The sequence below is a fragment of the Rhea pennata genome, chromosome Z (genome assembly GCF_028389875.1).
Source record: "Rhea pennata isolate bPtePen1 chromosome Z, bPtePen1.pri, whole genome shotgun sequence".
Classification (NCBI taxonomy): Eukaryota; Metazoa; Chordata; class Aves; order Rheiformes; family Rheidae; genus Rhea; species Rhea pennata.
Window position 1 is genome coordinate 67,446,821 of NC_084702.1, and position 22,812 is coordinate 67,469,632.

Consider the following 22,812-nt stretch of genomic DNA (forward strand, 5'->3'; position numbering starts at 1 on the left):
ATCATTTCAGTATTTTGCCTAGCTTTGCATTTAGCCTGTTTTTTTTTGTTGTTGTTGTTGTTTTTTTTTTTTTTTTTTTTTTTTTCCACTGAGATCTGAATTCAGCTAACTGAGCTCGAAAGTCTATGGAAGAGAGGAACTGTTTTCTTCCCTGGAGCATATCTGGGGCTTATTTCTGTCTGACTACTTCTAGACCTTCAGCTGATGTTTCTAAGCAGCTTCACAGTGGTTTCAACAAAAACTGAATAATGTCAAGGAGAGAATTCAGCATGTAGAACTTGGCTGTTAATGGTTTTATAGACAGTTCAAAACGGCAGTCTGGATTCACTCTGACAGGAACTACATGAGCAACTTCAAGGCATATCTGTTCATCTGGGCAGCAAGAATCTCTGCTTGTCAGTGGAATCAAAAATAAATAGGTCGAACAGGAAAGCTGTAGATGCATACCCCTCGTCTGTAGCTTGATGATGCATCTCCAATCTGAAGAGGTCCTCCAGCAGAGCAATCTGTGCTGTCTGCAACTGGTATTCTTTCCTGAAGCCAAACTAAAAATCACATGGAGCGTTGGGTGCTCATACTAGAAGCTAGCATTTTTGTCACAGGAAAGGGTTGTTAGATTCAAGTAGTGGTTTATGCACATTTGCATTTGGTCACTCTGTGTTTTAGGTGAGTAAGCCTCCTCTGGTCAAGTTCTGTCAAATGATATCCTCCAGGATATCAGTGTGTGCTCTTTGTGTCTGTTCCCTTTTACATCTTAGCTGATTTCCAGTCCTTGGAAGGGCAGTGTCAAGGAAAGGCACATATACTCTCTGCCTTCCCTTAAGTAACCTCATATATCGTCTAGAAGCAGCCACAGGCTCTGGCTGGAGATCTCAGTATGTCTGAAATAGGAGACAGTATCTGATAATCACTGACTCCATAATTTCTTTTTAAAATATGCTACAATTTATATAAAGTTTTACTGTTTTGTAGCCATCCTTCCAAAGATGGACACAGAACTTTTCAAGCAATAACGTTGTTGTTATTAGCAAGTAATGTTAATAATTTTCTTTTTATTAAATATCCTCTCAAAGGCATAAGAAAAAAACAACATTAAAAATAACCATGGTAAACACGATTCAAGACTAAACTGAAGGGCAGATTTTACCTTTTAATGAGATACTTTGGGGAAATACCAATGTGAACATTTTTTAATTTCTTTTTCTCAGATTTTCAGAAAATGTTCTAATAGGATGTAGTGAGATATATTATCAGAGAAGATAGCTATCTACATGAACATAATTACATATAGCCTTCCACTGAAATTAGCATGACAACCCTTTTTCTCAAGAGATGCAGGCTTATATAACAGATTTATATAACTCCTATTTTGAAAAACAATAACCTCTTAAGCTTAAATCTTTTACATCCAGTCAAGACACTTTTCAAAAACATGATTTTCATCAAGTTCTTTTCGTTTAGATTCTGAAAATCATATTCCTTTTAAGATATATTAAATTAGTTCATTATGTAGAACTGCTAGTCATTCTTGAAAACTTTGATCTTAATTATAAAATACTAAAGTAAATATTCAACACTGATAAAGACAAACAAAAGTATTAAACATTTCATAATAAAGCTATTTGGAAGCTTCTGAAATGGTATTCTAAAATTAACTTTATCCTAAAAGATTCATTTTGCTAATGAACATTTCTGATGTCATTAGTTACTATCCAAAACCGAACCCTGCTAAATTGTAAGTATTTGGAGCAATGATGTTCCTTGTTTGCAGATCTTCAAGAGAAAGTGTATAAAACCCCATGATTTGAAAGCAAAGCTTTGTTGTATGAGATTTTTTTACACAATTGAAGTTTCATATAGAGTATCAGTGTTTATACTCCTATAACTAATTTTTAACTAGAACTGCATGCTAATGATGTAAATATTTTTCAAATTGAATAATAGGTTATGGAATTATCAACTCCTCCATCAATTTGTTGCTTTGGGAAATATATGAAATCATATTTTAAGTAAATTTGTTCCTTTACATTTTCTTTTCCTTGCCTTTGCCTCCACACACACATTTTCTTTTGTCTTTTTTTTCAAATGTACTGATTTATTTTAAGCTTTTGCTATCTTACTTGTCCTCTATTTCTGAATATTCTTTTTTTTTCTTTTACATATGAAGTAATAACTGTATATTATAAAGTTACGTGTCTCATGTTTATAAATATTTCTCATTAAAAAAGAACTGTTACAGTTGCTCATAAAAAATGAAAATTTTTAACTGTCAATTCAAAAGAGAGTTAATTCTGCACGCTCCCTTAGTACCCTCCCTTAAGGATGGGTTTCTGCATTCAGTAGTTTGCAATCACTTCCCTCCTGCCAGTCAGCACTGAAAAGATTATCTATTCTGAATCTATTTAATCTAAATATCTATTCTGAATATCTAGCCACATATTTAGTCACCAGAAGGCTCAGTACTGCAGATTTTTGTGTACCACAGTATTTCTTGTGGGTTTTCCTTTGGGAGCAGGATTATATACATGCTTAGTATTTTTCTGATTGTCAGCCTTAAAACTAGATTTAGACACCCACTTTCTTCTGTTGTTTATCTTTCATCTGTATGTCCCTACATTCTCACATAAAATGGGAAAACCCCTCTGGTCAGTAAGTGGTCTGAAAGTTGCTATGTTATTTTGAGAATATACAGCATCAAATAGGTACCAGATATTTAATAACCTTGAGGTAGTCTGTGCAGTTGCTCTGGAAACAAGATTTCCCAACTGAGAACAATGACAAATTCTGCATAAAAAAGAGGGACAAACAAATCCTCTATCATCTGCTTTGATCATATTGTTCATGATGTATGAGAAAATATCAGCAAAGTGATCTTAAAATGGATGGGGACCTGTGCTGAAGAATTCCCCTTTTGTGGGAGGCTATTTCCTTTGTATAGAGCTGAAAAACACTGCTTTACTGTCTAACTGGACTAAGCAAAGGCAGAAGAGCTGAGTAGAATAAAAGAAAAAAAATGGAGAAAAGGATGCACCCTGGCATTCCTTCAAGTAGCATCTGGACGCAAGGAGGACAATAATCAAAATATTTTGCAATTTCTGTTTTCGTGTGATGAGCAGTGTCTCCAGTAATCTTTGTGTCTCTGCTGTTAGAGGATGTCTGACAATAGCATAATCAAAGGGACTGAGCTTCAGTAATTGTGCAAGTGTAGCTGTTTACTTTGAGCAGCTCCAAAGCAGCATAATTGTGAAACCTAGAATAAAGGGTTGTATCTAAATGAGCATGCAGGTTAGGGAAGCAGACCACAGAACAGCTCTCTGCAAATTATGAATAAAGTAGAAAATGAGTGATCAGCTGCTACAAACCTTGCTGCAGTTTCTTAGCAAACTCACTGTAAAACCCAGAAAACTTCCCAGATCTTGCACATAGAAATGGAGAAATGTTTTGCAGTAAAACTGAAACATCATATTTCATTTGCAAAATATTGCAGTAAAATATTATAAAAATCCATTAAACATTTACAGGTTTGTGGATGTTTGCAGCCAACAAGTGATTTAAATCAGAAAAATTAAAATCAAGTCTCCTACTTCCAAAAATGACTAACATATTTTTCTTACCTTAGAAAGAGTAATGCCTGAATAGTACAGTAACTACTACCCATTTTCCTTTGCCTCTGATTCTTCAAGAAGCTGACACCATCCTCTGCCAGCATTATATAGTCTTTCTGTGATCTGCTTTGTTTCTTCCAGATGCTGCTTGATTTTACACAAATTGCATGTACACTGGAGGAAAGGCAGGTGATTCACACATGCAATGTTACAAAATTGAGTTCCCCAGAGGAGCGATAGATGTGTAAAGGATTGAGGACCCACCTTGACATAGCAACACTCACACTTGTGGAATAGAATAGCTCAAAACATTTTGTTTTAAAGATTCTTTCTTTCAAAATGTAAAACTTTTAACCAATAGTGTAACTGCTTGAAAAATCCTGAAAAGTCCTTTTTTATAAAAACTCATGACATGCATTGAGAAATGTAAAATTCCAAACATTTTTTTCCTGCAGAATGTTTGGAGTCTCCTTGGAGTAGCTAACATTGCCAGCTTTTTTACATTAATAAATGCAGAAGGGGCTGACATCTGATTATTAGCTCACTGGATCAGTGATCAAAGGGAAAAAGGTCTTGTCAAATGTTATATCCTAGACTAAGGAAGGAGGGAGATGGTCTACTCTTTAGATATAAATTGAAGAAATAGTTCTTTCCCAAGAAATGTGCAAGGGATTGTCTTGTTCTGGAAACGAGTTTCTTAAATATGTATGTTGCTATGTAGTCATGATGAAAAAGGTGCAATCAGCATGAATTTGAAATGGAAGCTGGTGTGGTATGTGTTGCTATTCAGCTCCTGTTTTGTTTAGCAAGCAATCTCGCACCAGAAATTTCTGGGACAACGCAATGGATAGCCTAGATACAGGAGCCTAATACATTTACCATAACTCAGAGTTAAGTCTCTGTAGCTAAGTCTCCACAGTGTGGAGAATGGAGGCAACATAGGTTGAATTGATCAGCAGAGTTGGCATCTTCAACCGAAGGACATTGAACTATAGGCATGAGCACTGAAAAATATGTTTTCTGACTGCTGCTCAATCATTCTATGGATGTTCATAATGAGATAGTGTTCTCCATTTCTCAATTTCTCATCTAGCAGTGAGACACTCTTGTATTTAGAGAGAGAATAAATAGAGCTGTATCATTTCAGATTTGTCAGACTTGAGCTTGTATCACCCTTGCACATGATTCAACTTACCTTATGTTTTTGAAAAGGACCAGAAGAACTAGTACTGGCCAAAGTACAGTTTCCCATTAGATTCCTATCACACCTCAGTGCTGCTTGTTGCGTGTGTTCCTCCAGAAAGTATTCACAGCACTGTTGGGATTTCCCTTCAGACCTTGACACACGTTTCAGGCATGAGCATTTCTGGACAGCATAGTACAGCACCTCATGACAGCTACCAAAGGTTCTAGTATAGTAAGAGTGGATGTTTTTCACATCCTGCCCTGAAACTTGTTGTCACGCTTTTGTGACCACATAGAGTATGAGTTCCAAATAGCTGAGATTATTTTGGGCTTTTTACTTATTTATCTTTGAGTTCACCTAGGAGATGTGTGGAAATTATTGAGAACTGTTATATTCAGGTTGATTTCTCCAGAGGCTGTTGAACACAGAATGTCTGGACAAGAAAGGGAAAATGGGTTCTTTCTCTAGATGTTCTGTTAGCTACTGAGGAGGCATTCGAACTTCTCTTTCAGAAGCTAGGAATGGCAAGGATCAAAGTCACAAGTTATACATCAAGACAATTTCAATATTCTGAACTTCCTGGAGAATGACTGTTCAGCAAGAATGCAGGTGATCTTTTGGTTTTTGCATGTTTACAAGCTATTTGAGAAGGCTCCCAAAGCCTTCTTTGCAGTATTTTGTGCTCAGCTCTAATGCAAGTGCTAGAGCTCTGAGGATCATTAAAGAATTTACCACAAGTACCTGCATAATGTGGTATTTGATACTTTATATGGATAGTTTCTACAGCATGTTCCTCTCAGCTTCTGTACAGCTGCACAGGTTTGGAGAAACTCATTCCTTTTCATTCATTATATTTTTGTATGCTAATAGTTTCAGTTTCTTCAGTGCAACACAGAATCTAAAAAACCTGGGTGTCCCAAGAAAGGAAAAGAGGCCATTTGGAAACTAGGGGGTTAGCGGTCAAGGCTAGTGCACAGTCATGGTCCTTAACACTGTTTCCTGTGGTGAGAGTGCTCTGGGTGCACATGAAGCCAGGATGTAGTTTCAGTATGACTTCTCATTATAAGTACTTCAGTTCTAGTGCCAGCACCTTACTGTGTTCTCACTGTAAGTAGTAAATGTTTCATAGGCACAAAAAGATGGAATTGGGGTCAAAATGAAATGTTCCAGTAAAACAGGAAACAAAAAGTTTTGGAATATTATGATAGCTTTGTCTCTATAAGCCTGATTATAACAGCTTTTTCATACTCAGTGTTGCCTTCTTATCTAACTTATCTTGTTATTTTTAGTATTAGAATTAAAGTATTTTTTACATCGACAGCAGGCTTAGTTAGTGTAAGTGCAGACAATTATACCTCTAAAGGCAAGGAATAGTTCTAGAGTAAGAAAATAAAAAACAATGTCTCCATTAATCTGATGATCCTTTAGTGATTGACAGATTCAAGCAAAGTATGCAGATTAAAAGGGACAGGCTTTTTCAGCCCTTAAAAATAAGCACTTAATCTAAAATGCATCTGGCGTCTTTTCCTGGCTTAGTTTCCTATTGCCTGGCTCTGGCTCTCAAGAGAGACCAGATGAAAGAAATACAAAGCAGAATTTTTCCTCAGTCCCACAGACTAATCACAATGAAGTAACAATGTATGATAGCATAATACATGTATGTAATTATGCATGCAGTTTTTGTGCATTTACACAATGGTGTATATAAACATACAATGGAAGACTGACATAGGATTCACTATTAAAACACAAAAACCCAAGAGTAAAATTAATACCAATTAATATCGGTTTTATGAAAAATGAGCCTTTCTGGCTTCATTCTTTGTTTAGAATATAAGTCTAGTTGAAAGAATTCAAAAATTTAACTCTACATAGATGCTTAGTTCTTCAGTGCAATCCATCACTGTTATCAGTGACCTTGGAACAGTAGGAAATTACCACTGATAAAGTCCGTGGATGAAATAAAGACTGCAAAGAGTTAAATGAGGACAGGCAGTCATAAAGAGAGAGCACAATCATTTGTAATCTTGGCTTATTCAAAAAAAAAGTGTATCTTTACTCAAATGCAGATGTTTGTACTGAATCAAGAAATGTAAAGCATACACACAAAATGAGGTTGTATAATGGCTCTGGAAAAAATCCAGGCTTCAGTTAAACAACTCTACAGCTGAGCCAGGGCAATGATAGAAGAGTCTAATCCATGATGGTTTTCAGCCTGTAACTACTAAGGCTTGGAGTTTTATCCTTAAGGAATCTTAAAGAAACATTTAAAAATTTTTTTTTAAAAACCTTTGCTAGCGGCTTGATAGACTTGATATTAAGCTTAAGCTTATCTGCACTTCCAAAACTGGAGGAAGGATGGCAGTTGGAGAAAATACAGAAACCCCTGGATGCAGAGATGTATGGCCTGGTGAAGAATGACTTGTAATTTTCATTACTGCATGTGGCAAACGAGTGCATGCAGGACTGGAAAGGTTGGAGAGAGCACAGAAAGAGCTACAGATAAGTTGAGAGATGAAATAAATGCCTTAAAATGAGATTTAAAAGGTTCAGTCTTTTAAAGTTATCAAAAAGAAATTTGAGATATCAGACAAGTTCAGTGGTGTCAATAGCTCACAGGTAGAAAACAGCAGATACAGAAAGGCTTTTCTAGTAAGCAAAGTTAGAAATAAAAGTAACAGAAGCTGAACCCATAGAAATGGCTAAGGGAAAAAAAAAATGCAGATTTTAACAGTGAGGGAACTTAGTAAAACAAGCTCTGTAGTGGTAGAATCTCTTCTTTTCCTCAACAAGTAGGATATCTTCCTAGAGGACAGGTTTTAGTCATACTGTGTTAGTTGATTTTCAGCTATTGGGCTCAACATGTGTGTTAAACATGATGTTTTATAAAATATAGGACATTGGAAAACATGTAAAGTCATCTAATCCATCCTTGTGCCCAGAATAAGAACTATAATAGTACTTATTTTTGCCACAATTTTATACAATTTGTTTAAAATGGATCTCAGGTGTTCAAAATGCCACTCATAATTAGAAAATGCTTCCTAACACATATCCTTGTGCTTTAAGGGCATTACTTTTTCCTTTCTCCAACATGGATGTGAAAAAAAAATACATCCCTTTCTTCATTGCCAGAAACTCTAAAGTATTTATTCTGTTCTGCCTCAGTTTTATCTTCTTTGCCTAAACAACCACAATTTGTTCAGTATCTCCAGGATATCAAACAAAGTTTTCTAGACCTCTGATCATTCTCACTGTTCTTTGGGCTCTCTCCAGTTGGCACACATTACCCCTGCTGTAGATGTTTCAGTACTAAGTGAAAACATTATTTCACATGACTTTAGGGTTACATTTTAGACTAAAATTGTACCTTCGACTTTAAAATCTGTGACATGATACAAATTTAATCTTGGCATATCTTAAATTGTAAGGGTCTGAGTTTAGAAAATGAACATTCCTTAAGAAAAATGCATACGAATTCACCTGTGTAACCTGTAGGGTTGGGATTCTAGCACTATGCTGTTTGAGTAATGAAGTAAATTAGCAATGTTAAAATTTACAGTTGTTGACATGTATGTTGACAGGTTGATCTAGGGAGCAAGTAATCCAATTTATCCACAGACTTTAGAACGCTTTGTTAGTAAGCAGAAAGATGTTGAGACTTGGAAATTTTGGTTTGATTTCCATGTGTAAGGTGGAAATTTATTCCCATAGTTATTGATTCCTCTTACCCCCCAAAACACTTCTCCTTTAGGTTCTTCATGCCCAGGTTAATTCCCCCCTGCTATCTGCTAAATTTTTCTCTCTCCTTTTTTTTTGTTTTTTTTTTTCCTGCACATCTGCCAGACTGCTCTCCTCTTCTCTTTTACGCTGCCTTTATACTGGCATAAGAGCACAGAGAGCACAGGAAAGATAGATGCTGGGAACTTTCTATAACTGTATGGCAGTAGAGAGCTGCTTTTTTTAGGCCTTGCAGGTCCAAGATGTTGTATGAATATGTTGTATGACACTCCTATTCTAAGAGATACAGAAAAAATAAGTGTCATGAAGGTGTTCAAACACTAGGACAAGTTGCCCAGAGATGCTATGGTATCTCCGTTCCTGGAAATATTCATAATGTGACTGAACATGTCCCTGAGAAACTTGAGCTAATGGTGCTGCTTAGAGCAGGAAGCTGGTCTAGCAGATCATTCCAATCTACATTATTCTATGATTTTGTGATTCTTGCCAGCATATTCTGAATAAAACATACAGGGGACAAGGGGAGAACAGACAAATTCATGGAAGAGAAATTCTTTGAGAACTGCTAATATATAGAAACCACATCTAGCTTAGTAGATTCCTGAACTCATAGTAGTTAGAGACAGGGAACGCAGCAGGAGAAAAGAGCATTCATATGTGCCTATCTAGTTCCAGGCATGGACTTCTGACCACTCTTGGAGACGGGGTATACAGCCAGTTCAGTCATTCTTATGTTCTTAGGTTTGTTCCGGTGTTCTTTACATAAGAACAAATTAAGCTGACCATGCATAGCAACTTCCCTGCCATGACCATAAGAATAATAGTTCTGGTCTTGTACCCTGCTTCTTTATACAAATTCAAGATGAATATTTATGGCAGAGGTAACCAGGTCATGTTAGCTTATTTCTTTTATATGTCTACCCCATAGTAGTGGTTTAATCAAATTATCTTCTCTGAATGGGGCAGAATTCAGTATCAAGACTAAAAAAGATCACTTAATATTGATCATTGTTCAGTGTTACTTTCTGTTCTTACGCTGCTTTAAAAGTAAGATCTCTTTGACATAAAGAGATCACCTCTGTGATCTCTTTTCAGGCGATACTGTCCAAATCACTTCAATTTCTTTTACAGAAGATGTTCTGTATTTTTGAGCATCCTTGTAACAGTTTTCTATATTGTTTTCTAGCATTTCATTTTTTTTTTTTTTTTGAGACACAATGACCAGAATTCAATACTTGACACTATTCAAGACAGTGGTATGCCTTGTGTTTGTACAGTGGCATAATCATGTTCCCTGCTTTGTCATCTTTTTCTTTCCTATCAGGCCACTCTGCTACCATATGACAAAGCTTCTCAAAAAGAGTTTACCAACATAGCCTATAAAAAGTACCAGTGAAAGTTTTGTTGCTATTGACTATTATTAAATATTAATATTAAACAATATTGACTCATCATTTCTTTATTCCACATCCTTGCCATAATTGATCTCTTGACCTGTTCTGAGATAGTCATCATTTCATGGAGAAATGAGGCAAAGACTATTGTGTTTGTCTTGTGTTTGTTCAGACAGAATGTAGCAGAATGGGCTTCTGGCACCTCATTGTGTTTCTTGCTTATTAGACATTAAAATAAAAAGAATGTAATTATCCCCAAAGGGATAGGTGATAAGAATCCTAATATTTTTGTACATGCATCATGGACAAATGAAAGTTTCTTCATTGCTTTGAAAAGTTATGAAAATACAAGCTATTAATGGAATTTATTCCATGGAATTTCAGACTCCCAAATGGCTAAAGAAAGCTCTTACTCTAGTTTTGCCAACTTTGTCTGACTAGTAAGGATTACTAAAATTTTTTTGTTTGTTTTTCTGTGTTTAAGCCACTTTTTCTAATGGTGTGAAGTTTAATTTTTCTTGATAAGATTGTAATTTCATTATACAGGTGTGAACTTGAAGAAAATCTACAGAAGACAATGACACTCTTTTAGATTGCTGTCGATTTAACTGCACTGTGGATTTGCTCCTCTCCTCTCCTCTATACTCTGCTCCTTTCCCTCCTCTCCCTTAGATTTTGTGGGACTTTCTGTTGGACTTTTGCCAACAGCTAAGGCTGTTATTTCTAGGTAGCTTTAAACTGACTAGTGATACTTAAGACAGAATTCTAGGTTTAACACCCGTGCATCCAAGCACTGATTGCACTTGGCTGTATGTGAATAACTTCTCTGAATGCAGACTCCCAGAGAAACAGAATGTAAGTGTTGCTATGGTTTTCACTGTGGCTTGTACGCTGAGCATGAATTCAGTGAACACACGTGTACACCAGCCCACACGTGTAATTATGGGTTCTGTGTGTCTGGTGCACTACATCTCGTTTTCAAGAGTGCACCTGTCTGTTGAGAGTGTAGCTTCTCAAACAGCCACTTCTCTGCTATAGACCTGCTAGAGTAGAAAATTCAGTCGCGTCTTTCACAACTTACATGACAAAAATATTTGACGGTATGCAGAGACCTGCACAGCTCTTAATCAATGCTAGATATCTTTTCCTCTCTCATACCTTCCTTTTAAACTCTCCCTCTGACCGAGAAAAACTCCAGCAAGACTGCATCAGTGCTCATGTAATACTTCACTGCTGGTCTTTGCAAACATTTGCAGAACTAAATGGAAATTTAGTTTTAAACCACAAGAGCTTATACACTGGACAAATTGATGGTTTTGTGTCTTTTTCATGTAATGTCAAGACGATTTCAATGCCTGCTCTAAGTACTAAGTTCTTCTAGGCAAAGGCTCTTGTCATTGCTAAGGCACTAAATATATCTGAGCAATAGATTCAACAATATATATTTGCTCTGGAGATTATGCATGTACACGGGGAGTTTTTATCTTTAGCCTTGAGCAGTTTACTTGATAAATTAATCTATTCTGTTATTTTCAGGCCCGAGAAAGGAAGGTTTTAAACAGCTAGTGCCTTCCTCAGCAGCACTCTCCCCACCTGTACCTCCACCACACTCTGCTACACAGTTACCACCTCTTCCACCAGCTTCTCACCCATCACTGCAGGTCCCAGCAGCCCCCAGCTTGCCTCCCAGAAACAGCAAACCCAGCTCTGAAACAATGTAAGTGACCATAAAAATCTGTTAAGTATGTGTTTTCTCACCTTTTTCTGCCCTATTGCTTGGCTCATTCAGTAGCAGGTAAAGACTGTCTCCCACGTTTCTGGGGGAATGAGCTCAGAATCACAGTATCACAAAATCACTGGGGTTGGCAGGAACCTCTGGAGATGATCTGGTCTAACTCCCTGCTCAACCTAGGTCAGCTAGAGCATGTCTCAGGACCATGTCCAGTCAGCTTTTGAATATTTCCAAGGATAGTTCAGTCACCTTCACAGTAAAGAAGTGTTTTCTTATGTTCCGCACTCACACCACTTTGCTTGCCCTGCATCAGCCCTAGCCTGTTTGGAATTGTTTTTTATTAGATTGATCCCTCCATCTATTTAATTGTTATCCTAAATCTTCTTACCTGCAATATGGGAGGAAACACTTCTTCCTGCTCTGCAGGTAATCAGGTAATGGAGAGGAAGGAGGGGATTCTGCTAGGTTTTGTACTCCAGGTGGGCACAAAGATTTCCTACCCTTGTTGAAAATCAGTTGTAGCAATAACTGAACCTTTCCCCAGCACTCTTCTGGGAGAAGAAGGCAGGGGAGTCAAGTCTATCAGCAGACACCTGGCTGTGCAGGAAGTAGTTTTGCAAGTCTGAGGAACGAAAGCATTGGTTGTGAAACCACCAGAAGGCGAACTGTGGCCTGTTACCATAACATTTGAAGCCCCTGTCACACATTGTTCTCCTTTCTTTACCCTTCTTCAAAACGCAGTGCACGAAAGGCAAACCCTCCAGCAACAACGAGTTAGAAGCAGGGGGACTAGTGTCAAAAGTGACCAGGAGCGAGTTGGACATGACTAATGAGCAGCTTTGTGGCCAGCAGCTTACTGCAAATAGACAGACTATATAAAACATCAGAGTTTTGTGTGGCCACATACACCATATTTTGGTTCTGGTGATGTGACAACGTCAATCTAAATATGCTGCTGTGCTCCGAGCTGTGGGAAACTGCCCCCCTAAAAGCTCTTACGCTCCCCACTACGGCAGCGGTGGGGGCGACTCCTGGGAAACTGCAGTTCCTGCCCCATCTAGTGGCCAGAGCGCAGGTAGCTTAAAGCAGCTCCCAGGGCCCCTGAAGAAAGGCTGCTCCTTGCCAAGTGCTTAAGACCAAGGCTTTCCCTCTTTGCCTTTAAGAATGTGCAAAACTTACCTCCAGCTTGCCATTTTGCTCGTCTGGTTCTTACTCTTATCAGTTCAACAGAAGCTTTAAATCTAACATTAGAGCCCTTTTACCCAGCCTAACCTTCTCCCGTTGTTTCTATCACCCCCTGTTTAGACTTTGCACTGTGTAAGTCAAGGAGCAAGTCCTATATATAACATCATGCAAAAGCCTGGTGTTCTGCTTATGCATTGTGTAAGCAGGCTGCACCTGCAAAGATGGTTAACAAGCCCAACAAATTCTTTCCATTCAGTCAGCCCATCTGTCTATTATATTTGTCATACCATACTCATCTCCATGGTATCTGAGCACCTTTGGCTCATTTGTTTTCTTCTTTTATACTCAGGATCAAAGTTTCCCTGTGTACAAAAATCAAGTTACTGTCAGCAAGAACAATTTAGAGAGTCTCATGGGTACTTAAGTATAACAGACTGCCCAGCCATTGTCTAAAAAACTGCAAAAAGCACCGAAATAGGGGTAAATGAAAATGCAGTCACAGAAACGATCTTCATCGGTTTCACATGTTCCTTTGTTTCATATTTACAGAAGTCCAGACAATGAAGAAAATTATGATGATGTTGAATTTGATTCGCAGAGTAAGATGGGTACGTTTTAACTAACAGCAGATACACAAAGCTGTAAGCATACAGTATTTATAAGATAAGCAAAAGCATATTGTATTCATAAGTGACTTGTGTAACTAATTATGCTGATACTGCAGTCTAATGGGTGAATAAGGTTGTCTCATTATGCTAACTTTTCTATAATTAATATGGCAGACTCTCAGGAAGTGCTTTAAATGTCTTCTCAGCCCCCCACCCCCTTTTGGTTGGAAACATACCAGGATGAGTTAAGTTACCAGATTTTCAAGTCTGATCCAAAATGAATGCTGTTCTTTCTGAGTTAAAGTTGTGTGCTGTGGTGGAACAGGCATTGTTTTGTACTTGATAAAAAAATAATTTGTTGATTGTGCTTTTAACATTGCTTTGTGATCTGCCTTGAATAAGAGGCAATGGGTAGCAGTGTTGTGCCAGGAGCAGCCAGAGAAGCAGATTAGGACACAAAGAATTTCAGTCTGCCTTCTGATCTCTCCTAGGGAGGATCAGTCTGTGCCAGGCACAGTATGCATCATTTAGTGTGCTGGCCATCCTCACTGTACAGTAATGTGGGCTGCGGAGCTGAAAAGAAGCCCAAGCTCTTTTCCTACCCACCTACCTGCAGAGCAAGAAGGAAGCATCAGCTTCACAGAGTCTCTTTTCCTGCAGTCCAGGGTAGTGCCTGGCTTGGTACATGCACACTTAGCCTCCTTACTCAACTGTGGGGCTGGTGTGAGCAAGTTCTTTGTGGTCTATTATAATTTATTAGATTTTTAAAAATTATTTAAGTGGACATGATAAGGCAGGAGTCTGCATATATTTCTAGTTAATATCACCTGTGTTATTAGCATTTTTATAAATAGTTAGCACTAGAATGAATTGTTTTCTCTATAGCAAGAATTAATACCCTGTTTTTACTTTCGGTCATATAGGTCATGGGAATATAGAAGAGGTAAGTGTTCCATCCACGATACCATCCATGATAAACTGAAGAACTTATCATTTTTAGTACAAACTTACAAATTTAGTAAAATCATTTCAATGGTTTAGAAAATTTGTTGCAGAGTTAATGTAGTATATTACCAGTAAGTTGCAGTAGCACTTAATTGTGAAGGCCAAAAATAAATCTGGGTGCACAGAGTAAATTGGAACTAATTATTAAAGCTACTTAGACACCAGAAACTGATTTTTTAAAAACCTTCTGTTTCCACTGACATTTTATTTCACCAAAACTTTTCACAAACAAGAGCCCTATTTTTTTTCCAGTGATAAATCACTGGTTTCCAGTGAGCCCAGGTTTGTCTTGTTGTCTTTAAAAATCTGCCTGTATTAGGGCTAAGACAGTCTTTGGGACCCTAATTTGAATTCCATTTAGATCCCTAATATTTCATTTTACCTACTACTAATCCTGTTATCTCTTCCTGGCAATCATCAATGCAAATAGTCTTTCCAGAACTAACGCTGCAGCTAAAGCGTCCAATTTGGATTAAACAATATGCTAGTGTGATGTAACAATCTGGAAATTTATAGTTGTGGTATGGTAAAAACAAGGTCAGAACTAACATATAGTGGGTTTAAATAATGCAGTAATCTGGGTTTGGAAAGATTAAATTAATTTGTATTTACATTTTGCTGTAAATATTTTTATATAGTTTGTATGAAGTTTATATAGAAGGTCCGTGTTTTTCATGTCATTCCAAATGTATTTAGGCCATTGAAAACTGCATTTTTCTTTTAGGGCCAAGAAAGTACTGAAGAGATGTATGAAGACATAAGTAACGTCAGGTAGTAATTTTAAACTGTATAGCCTATTGTATCTTTATGACCAAAGGCTTGCTAACAAGGCACTTCATTTGGCCAAGAAGTGTGACTGAAGTCCCTGCCAGGCATTAATTTGTTCATCCATTTTACCTAGAGAAAATCAGGTTGTTCACAAGTTATTTCCCACTTAGATGTAATATATTCTGGGGTGGAAAAACTCTTGTGATAAAATCATGTAATTGCTGTGATCTAGGCAACAGAAGCAGCTGACTTTTAATCTTAGGAACATGTCTGAATCATTATTTGGAATTACAGCCTGTGAGGAAAAATAAGTTCAGCCCCTTCATACTATGGCCCCAGGTAGATTATTTAGTTGTAGTTGTTTTTCTTGTTTTCTGGATAAATATACTCAGAACTCCTAAAAGCTGCTGGATTTACAGTTTTCATGGTCTGAGTCCCCTGGCACATCTACAGAGTCAAAATGTGAGCCCTGCTCACAGTCTTCTGCCTCTAGCCCCTGATTTTCAGTCTCTCAACCTGCTGAAGTCTAAATGTGTGGGATTCCATGTATGACAATACACAAGGGAGAACACTCATTCCTTTGGCACAAATAACCATCTAAAATTCCTACCCCATGATACCTTGTTTCTGATGTAAAACGACTTTCAACAGCAATTTATTGTTGAATTGTCTATGAACATGGATAATTTAGAAAGTAAACAACTGAAACAGGCAATCCTCATTCACTGTATTTTTGGAACTTGAGCATATCAGTTTAGCAGAAGGATGGAAAAAAGAAGAGGAGGGAGCCTTACTCAGTTCCATAGAGTTTGTAGAGCATAGTTCTTCCAGAGAAACTGTTGGCAGCAATCTGCAAAGCTTAGTTATAGTCCTAAGTACGTCCCAGGGCCTACATCTCAGTACCATCCAGTATCTAAGGCACAGCAGAAAATATACTCTGGCATGTTAGGCACATTAATGATGCTGTACAGAACAGTGACTGCCGCTTTTATAAACATAGCTGCAATAGTTTTCAGTTAGGTTTAAAACAATAGTCCAGTCGTGGCTGCTCAGGCTTCAGTCCAGGTTGCATCAGTCAGCATTAATGGCCCCAGTAAATATTTAGCAGCTGTAGCCAGTGCCACAACACCTAGACTGCTATCAGTTTCCAAGGTTGCTTGCTAAAATTAGCTCAGAGATGTCTGGACATGTACTTGCATAGCCAGTCTCTTACCTTCAGAGGACCCTCTGACATACTTCATCTTGAGGACAGACAGTTTAAATTATTTATGTAGCATAAGAAAAGAGGCTCTTTCCTCTGTTGCAGATCAGCCACATTGAGGTATAGTATATGTATCTTTGATATCACTGGGAGAACTTTTTTCCCATCACATACAGTTCTTTGTTGACCTTGGGTAAGAAAGCTGTAGAGAGACATGTTTCACTGCTACTGACCTCTACATTCAGTCCTGGCAATGCATTTCTAGATCAACATCAATTGAAAAAGAGAAGAAGTGGGACAAGGATGAAAAGAAAAGAATGGACCAGGAGAAGAAAGAACAAAAGGAAAAAGAAAAGAAAGAACAGGAAATCAGAAAGAAGTTCAAAGTAAGCTCTTTCTTTTGTAATCTAGACAAGGATATGTGAGAAGCATTATTTATAACCCTTGTCCAATTTAGAATACAGTCTTCAGCTTCAGGTAGTTCAGGAGCATGGATAAATTTAACCCTTTCTATGTTTGGCATATGCTAGATTTCAGACTCAGTATTGATCGCAAAGAGATTTCATTGATTATAAATTATGTTTTCTGTTAAATGCTCTTCTGTTCTTTCTATGTAAAAAAGCTGTGAGAAGTGTCCCTTTTCTGTTTAAACCCCTTTACATCACTAGAATAACATCGAAAGTGGGAATTGGAATCCATATACTTAGTGATTTTTGCTTAGCTAGAGCCAGATACAATAGGATCCAGCCCACAAGAGAATTCAACATTAAAGAGCAATACCTTGCTTGGTTGCCTAGGTCTCCAGCCTGTAGGGGCTAAGGGGGAAGGAAAAGAGTAGCGCTCATGTGTAGGGGAGTCATAGTCACTGTCAAAGCCTAGAGGCTAAATAACAAGCCAGTTCTTTCTGTTTTGTAACATTTTTTATGTAGTTGATGGTCAGCATGCTCCCACAGTTTACAAATCTGCCAATCATTTTCTATTAACCAATGTCTGTTCATAATCCTCTGCTATACTCCTTTCAGTTTCGTTGTGCCTAGTGGATGGCTTTTTTTCTCTCCCTGTCTATTGTGCTCTATACACAGGAAAGCCACAGTAGTTCTGCTACTTCATCGCATTGGTCTGCTGTAGAGAGACTGACATGAGTTGAGGAGCAAATAATAAAAAAAAAATACTAATAGCAAATAATAGTGGTATGTTTTTGTTGTTTTTCGGGGTGTTGGCCCCAAATCTCCTTGACTTTTTGCAGGTCTGAAAAGACCAATTCTTTGAAGTGTAGGCATTAGCACATTGAAAGATTTCAGACTGCAGACTGCTCTCTTGCGGACATTAAAATACAATATTATTCTTAAATGCAAGCAAATATATTTAAGTGCATATTTTCATTCCTGTTGCCACCTACCTAGGGATAGCTATTCCTGAACTAGTCTATAATTGTTCACAGCCACATCCACAAGGCCAAATATAACTTAAAGCCACAGACATTAAAGTCTAAAGGGGTTTATCCATAACATACACTACAGATTTCACAGAGAATCCTGAATTCTAATAAACAGTATGATCATGTCCTGTAGGTACTTGTGGGATCATTTATAGAGCAGAATTGTAAGCACAGAATATTATGAGGTAGACTTCTGTATATTTATGAATATTTATTTATATGAGTAGCCCTGCCGAAACTACATGGAGCTGCCCGCTGGAATAAATGCATGTCTGTTTTGTGAGGAAAGGTTTCACAGGTTAACGTGTTGGTTTTAGTCTTGATATTCCTCTGATTTTGCCAAGCACTCCTTTAGCTGCTTTATTGCTATGTTTTAGTCCTCTCTTTTCATCCTTCCTTATTAGTTTAAATTGTGTAGCTGGGGATAGAGATGATGCCTAGAGTGTTTTAAATGTCAATGAAACAAATAATTATCAATGCAGTTATTTTATCTTTCACCTGAATGTTCAAGAAAGAATTTCTTTTTTCCACCTCTATGATTTATTTTGTTACTTCTCCTGTGCAGCTAATGGGACCCATCCAAGTCCTTCATCAGGCACGAGCTTGTGCTGACTACAAGGGAGGAAAGAATGAGCTGACTGTCAGACAGGGGGATCAGATTGAAATCATTCGCCTCACAGACAACCCAGAAGGAAAGTGGTTGGGCAGGATAAAAGGATCTTGTAAGTTCTGCTTCTTCACTGTGTTGCTGAATGTTTTCATTGTGTGACAGAAAACTTGTGAGTGCATGCAGCATTATTCCAAGGAGTAGCATTAACAAGGCTGAGTCACTTGCCACCAAAGCAAATAATTACCACAGCTCGCCCTGCTCTGCTTACATGGCGTGTGGGGCTCAGTTCATTGTAGGAAGTTATTTTTCAACGTAATGTAATATCTAGATGCAGTAGAGTGAGTTAGGAAGAGTATGTTGGGATCTTCGTGGACCTATTGAGTTCAGTGTCCTTCAGACTTTGAATTGGCATTAGGATTCCGCTCTGTACAAGTAATGATGTTAGCCTTTTTCATATCTTTGTTTTAAAAATAAAATAAAATGGGTTTATCTAACATGGAACCAGAGAATATAAGGTCTTGTTTTAAGAGTATATCTTGTTCCTGTTCTTACAGAAAGATTCTAACTCTCATTTGAGGAGTTTCTCACTAACTTCTAGCTTTTTTTTTTTAATCTTGAAAACCAGGGTGTTTCTCTACTTGTACAAATTATATCAGTGAATATTATGAGTATGGTAGGGGCCTGATGATCTGATGAGCAAAGACACTAAAAGACTGATCCATGAAATCAATGAAAATCATTAAAATCACCAAAAAGCATTAAAAGCACTTGCTTGATTTTTAAGGACACTAAAATGACGAGCAAGTTCAGTAAGACAGTTGATACCTGTAGAATTGGACAGCACCTCCTGAGCACTTTTTAGTACTGGATGTAAGAAGACATGCTTGGCGTTTTGTAAGACATGCTTGGATCACTTTGTAAGTGGAAAGCAAATCTCAGTGGAGGCCAGGGTATTTTCTTGAGCACATGCAGTTAATTAATTAATTTACACTGGCTTTTCATAAACTGATGTCTGCTTCAGCAAAATCATGAGCTGTACTGGACTTCTCAGAATTAAGAGTTAAAGGTACAGCCCATGGTGTTTCATCAGTGCTTCAACCTCAAGTGTTCACAGGCCAATAATGGGAAGGCTGAAAAAGAAATCAAGTAATAGAGGAAAATCAGTTTTGATAATTCAAATAAAGTGAGGGGAAAAAAAGGTGTTTATAATTTTCCCCCAAGTACCTATCAGTAATTAAATCTCGTTAATTATTTTTCACATGAATTTCAGGTAAAGATTTGAGTGGAAGCATACCAGGGCTTGTTGAGAAGTAGCAGAGTGGGGAATTTTCCATTCTTGAGAACCATTTGAGGATTTTTTGCTTCGAGAAAATACTTTCTTGCCCTATTTTCATGCAGGCAGCATGTCTGCTGCATAGAAAGAGTTCCCAATCTTAGGCCAACTGCCCTACTTCAAGTTTCTCCCAAGCCAGTGTACTCAGGATTGTAACCAGATCCCCTTAGTGAAGCTCCAAGGGGACAGCAAGGTAGCTCCTCAGTGTCTAGCAGCCGAAAGCACAAACCATACAAACAAAATATTTCTTCCTCCTTGTTCTTCCTCCTAGTGACCTGTCAGGATCTTTACGTCAGGGACCATCCTAAATTGTGCCACCAGATTGCAGTGGTCCCAAGATTAGCTGACAAAGGGGAGCTTGCAACAGCCTTGCTCCCTGGAGTCTGCACAGTAAACTCTTCTGCTGTGGCTGAGAAGCAAATAAAGATGCTGTTAACTTGACACCAGCTGAGGAGTGATTGGGGGGATATCTGAGACGGATATGGAATTTGTATGTGTGTAAATAGTTGAAAGCTCCAGGTGAGGCTGTTTGGAATAAAATATTTCTCTTAAAGTTTTCAGAGATACAAAACAATTCAATCATACTGAATCTGAACCTTCTGTTATACTCATCAGTTCACAACGAGCTTTAAAACTGGCTCTGCTTAATTACATGGTTTCATTCATTTAGATGGATACGTTAAAACAACTGTGGTGGAAATTGATTATGATTCTTTAAAAAGAAAGCAACAACCAGCCATCAGAGCTACTGTGAAACATTCAGACAGCGACCAAGAAGTGTATGATGATGTTGGAGAGCAGGACAGTGTTAGCAGGTATGTATAGAGAACACATTCAAGGGACCTAAAGATTTACTTCAGTCAGCCTAGACAGGGAAAGTTTTAAAACTACCAGCCAGACTCCTGATACCAAGAAAAGCAGTCATTTATATAAGAAGCTTGTAGCTTGTCTATCAAAGCTGAAGTAGTCAGATGAACAAGAATGGACTCTGGAATCTGGCATCTATAAGCACTCATATATAGGAGGAATTGATAGCATAGGAAGAGCTGTAGCACTGCACGCCAAAAGAAAATGAAAGCCAAACATGCAAAATTTACAATTTACCCACAGGAAGTGCAGTTCCCTGCCCTTCATCTCCTTTCTTGTTCTCTGTCTCGTGAAGTCACAGGCTGTCTTTTCTAACATGCAAGAATAAAGGACTGTAAAAGCTAAAGAAACCCTCATTGCACAGGGGAACTCCTAATCACCCTCATTGCTCTGGAACTGTGAGTCAAGACTACCTCTTACCTTTGAAGAGAAGGAAATTCTGGAGGCATGACTAGAATGGCCCTCAGGGAGAGACCATGGTTAATGGGGTTAATTCTAACAAAAGGCCAATCAAAACCCATGAGGTGGATATGAGCTATACTTTCACTGTATGAGAAGCTTCTCTTTGGCAGTCTCCTATGCATTTTCAATGAGGTGCCACGTTGCAGCCTTTGTACTTCAATGTGTCATATTTTTCAGGTCAAACTGATCTGCAGCTGGGGAAATGTCATCTCTAGCAGGGTGCCAGGCTTGCTTGCAGCTAAATATTCTAGTGGTCTTGTGACAAGAGGCTATTCTATCACATGACCCAACATGACAGTGGTATCTCTGTTACCTGACCTCACATAAAAGTCTGCTTCTGTCACCTGATTCAACAAACCAGTGTTCATTCTCCATCACATGTCCTGACGTAGAGAGTCACATGCACTGGGATTCAAAGAAGACACCTGCATGTGAGTGTGGAGGATTTCAATGTGTAGGACACATCATAGAACGCTTGCAGCATTCATCCATTGCACTAGTGTTTAGATCTAACTTCCCAGTGCCTTTGCTTAGAGGCCTGGCTGGCATAAAGGGATCACAGCTGGTTGGCTGCTGGGTGCAGCTGGTCCTCAGCTGCTAGAGCATACCCACGAGTGCCAGGAACAGCACTTGGAAAGATTTACCTTCGGGCTGGCGTTCTTTAAGCGGCCAATATAGTTTCGGTATGTGATATTCTTGCAGGTTGCACAAAATCAATCTACCTCACTGCACATTGATCTCATATTATCATACTTAGTTAGAGGCTTGAACAAAGTTGCATTAGTTGTTCCAGGCTGTAGGTAATCTGAGCATCAGCTATTACATTGCAAAAGTATCTTGGGCTTTTTCACTATAGCAAGCATTATAGTCAACCACCGCAGTGCAAAGAATATAGAAAATTCTTTAAATTCAAGCAAACAATAATACTTACACTGTTGTATATTAAAGTATCAGTATAAGGAACTTGGATGAATGTGAATGGATGAGATTCGTTAAATCCTTTAGGTTGCATTTTGACATTTGTATCTTCTCTAGTGATTAATAGCATTCTGTTCAGTTCATGAGTGTGAATTGTTGGAAGGTCTAGCACATATATCAGCATTGTTTGGAAATCAATGTAAGAATGCCATACTAAAAAAAGCCTGTTGACCAGATAGTATTATCTGACTATCAATAGTGTTGGTAATATTCCAAAATTAATAAGGGATTAGAACTGCTGTATTTCAGGATTTGTTGGCACAGAAGTGTAACAAAAATCTTAATTTGTTAAGTTTAAGATCTGAAATTAATTGCAGTTACTATGAACTTACCAGTTTCTTTAATTACCATTCGAACACAGAGCTAATATGAAACCCTTGAAATGTTAGAAACATGCAGTTAGAGTTTTAAAGCATCATCCAGTAAAAGCTAGTTGAGCGTTAAGTTCATTTGTTTACCCTTTTGTCTCATGAAAATCCTCTCCTGAAGGATGAATTGAATTTTCATTTTTATGATATTTTTATTCCCACCAAGTTGGACTATGACCTCCTGGGGTCCCTTCTAATCTGAATTATCCTTTGATCGTAGGATGTATTTTGTACTTTAGCCCAAAGATATCAGGAATTTTATAGGAATGTAAAATGTATTCTAAATACAGTGAATTGTTATATCTGTAAGTAGACATCAGTTTGCTTCTCC

The 22,812-nt window shown here is 37.9% G+C and overlaps 1 protein-coding gene across 1 annotated transcript in view; it reads left to right on the forward strand.

The window, feature by feature from the left end:
- Positions 1 to 22,812, forward strand: part of FYB1 (FYN binding protein 1) — a 47,426-nt gene that overhangs the window by 10,241 nt on the left and 14,373 nt on the right. Inside the window, exons 2-8 of the mRNA XM_062599822.1 lie at positions 11,463 to 11,643; positions 13,393 to 13,451; positions 14,375 to 14,394; positions 15,181 to 15,227; positions 16,691 to 16,811; positions 18,429 to 18,585; positions 20,477 to 20,621. Of these exons, the coding sequence (XP_062455806.1) occupies positions 11,463 to 11,643; positions 13,393 to 13,451; positions 14,375 to 14,394; positions 15,181 to 15,227; positions 16,691 to 16,811; positions 18,429 to 18,585; positions 20,477 to 20,621 (730 nt within the window). The remainder of the gene's footprint in view (positions 1 to 11,462; positions 11,644 to 13,392; positions 13,452 to 14,374; positions 14,395 to 15,180; positions 15,228 to 16,690; positions 16,812 to 18,428; positions 18,586 to 20,476; positions 20,622 to 22,812) is intronic.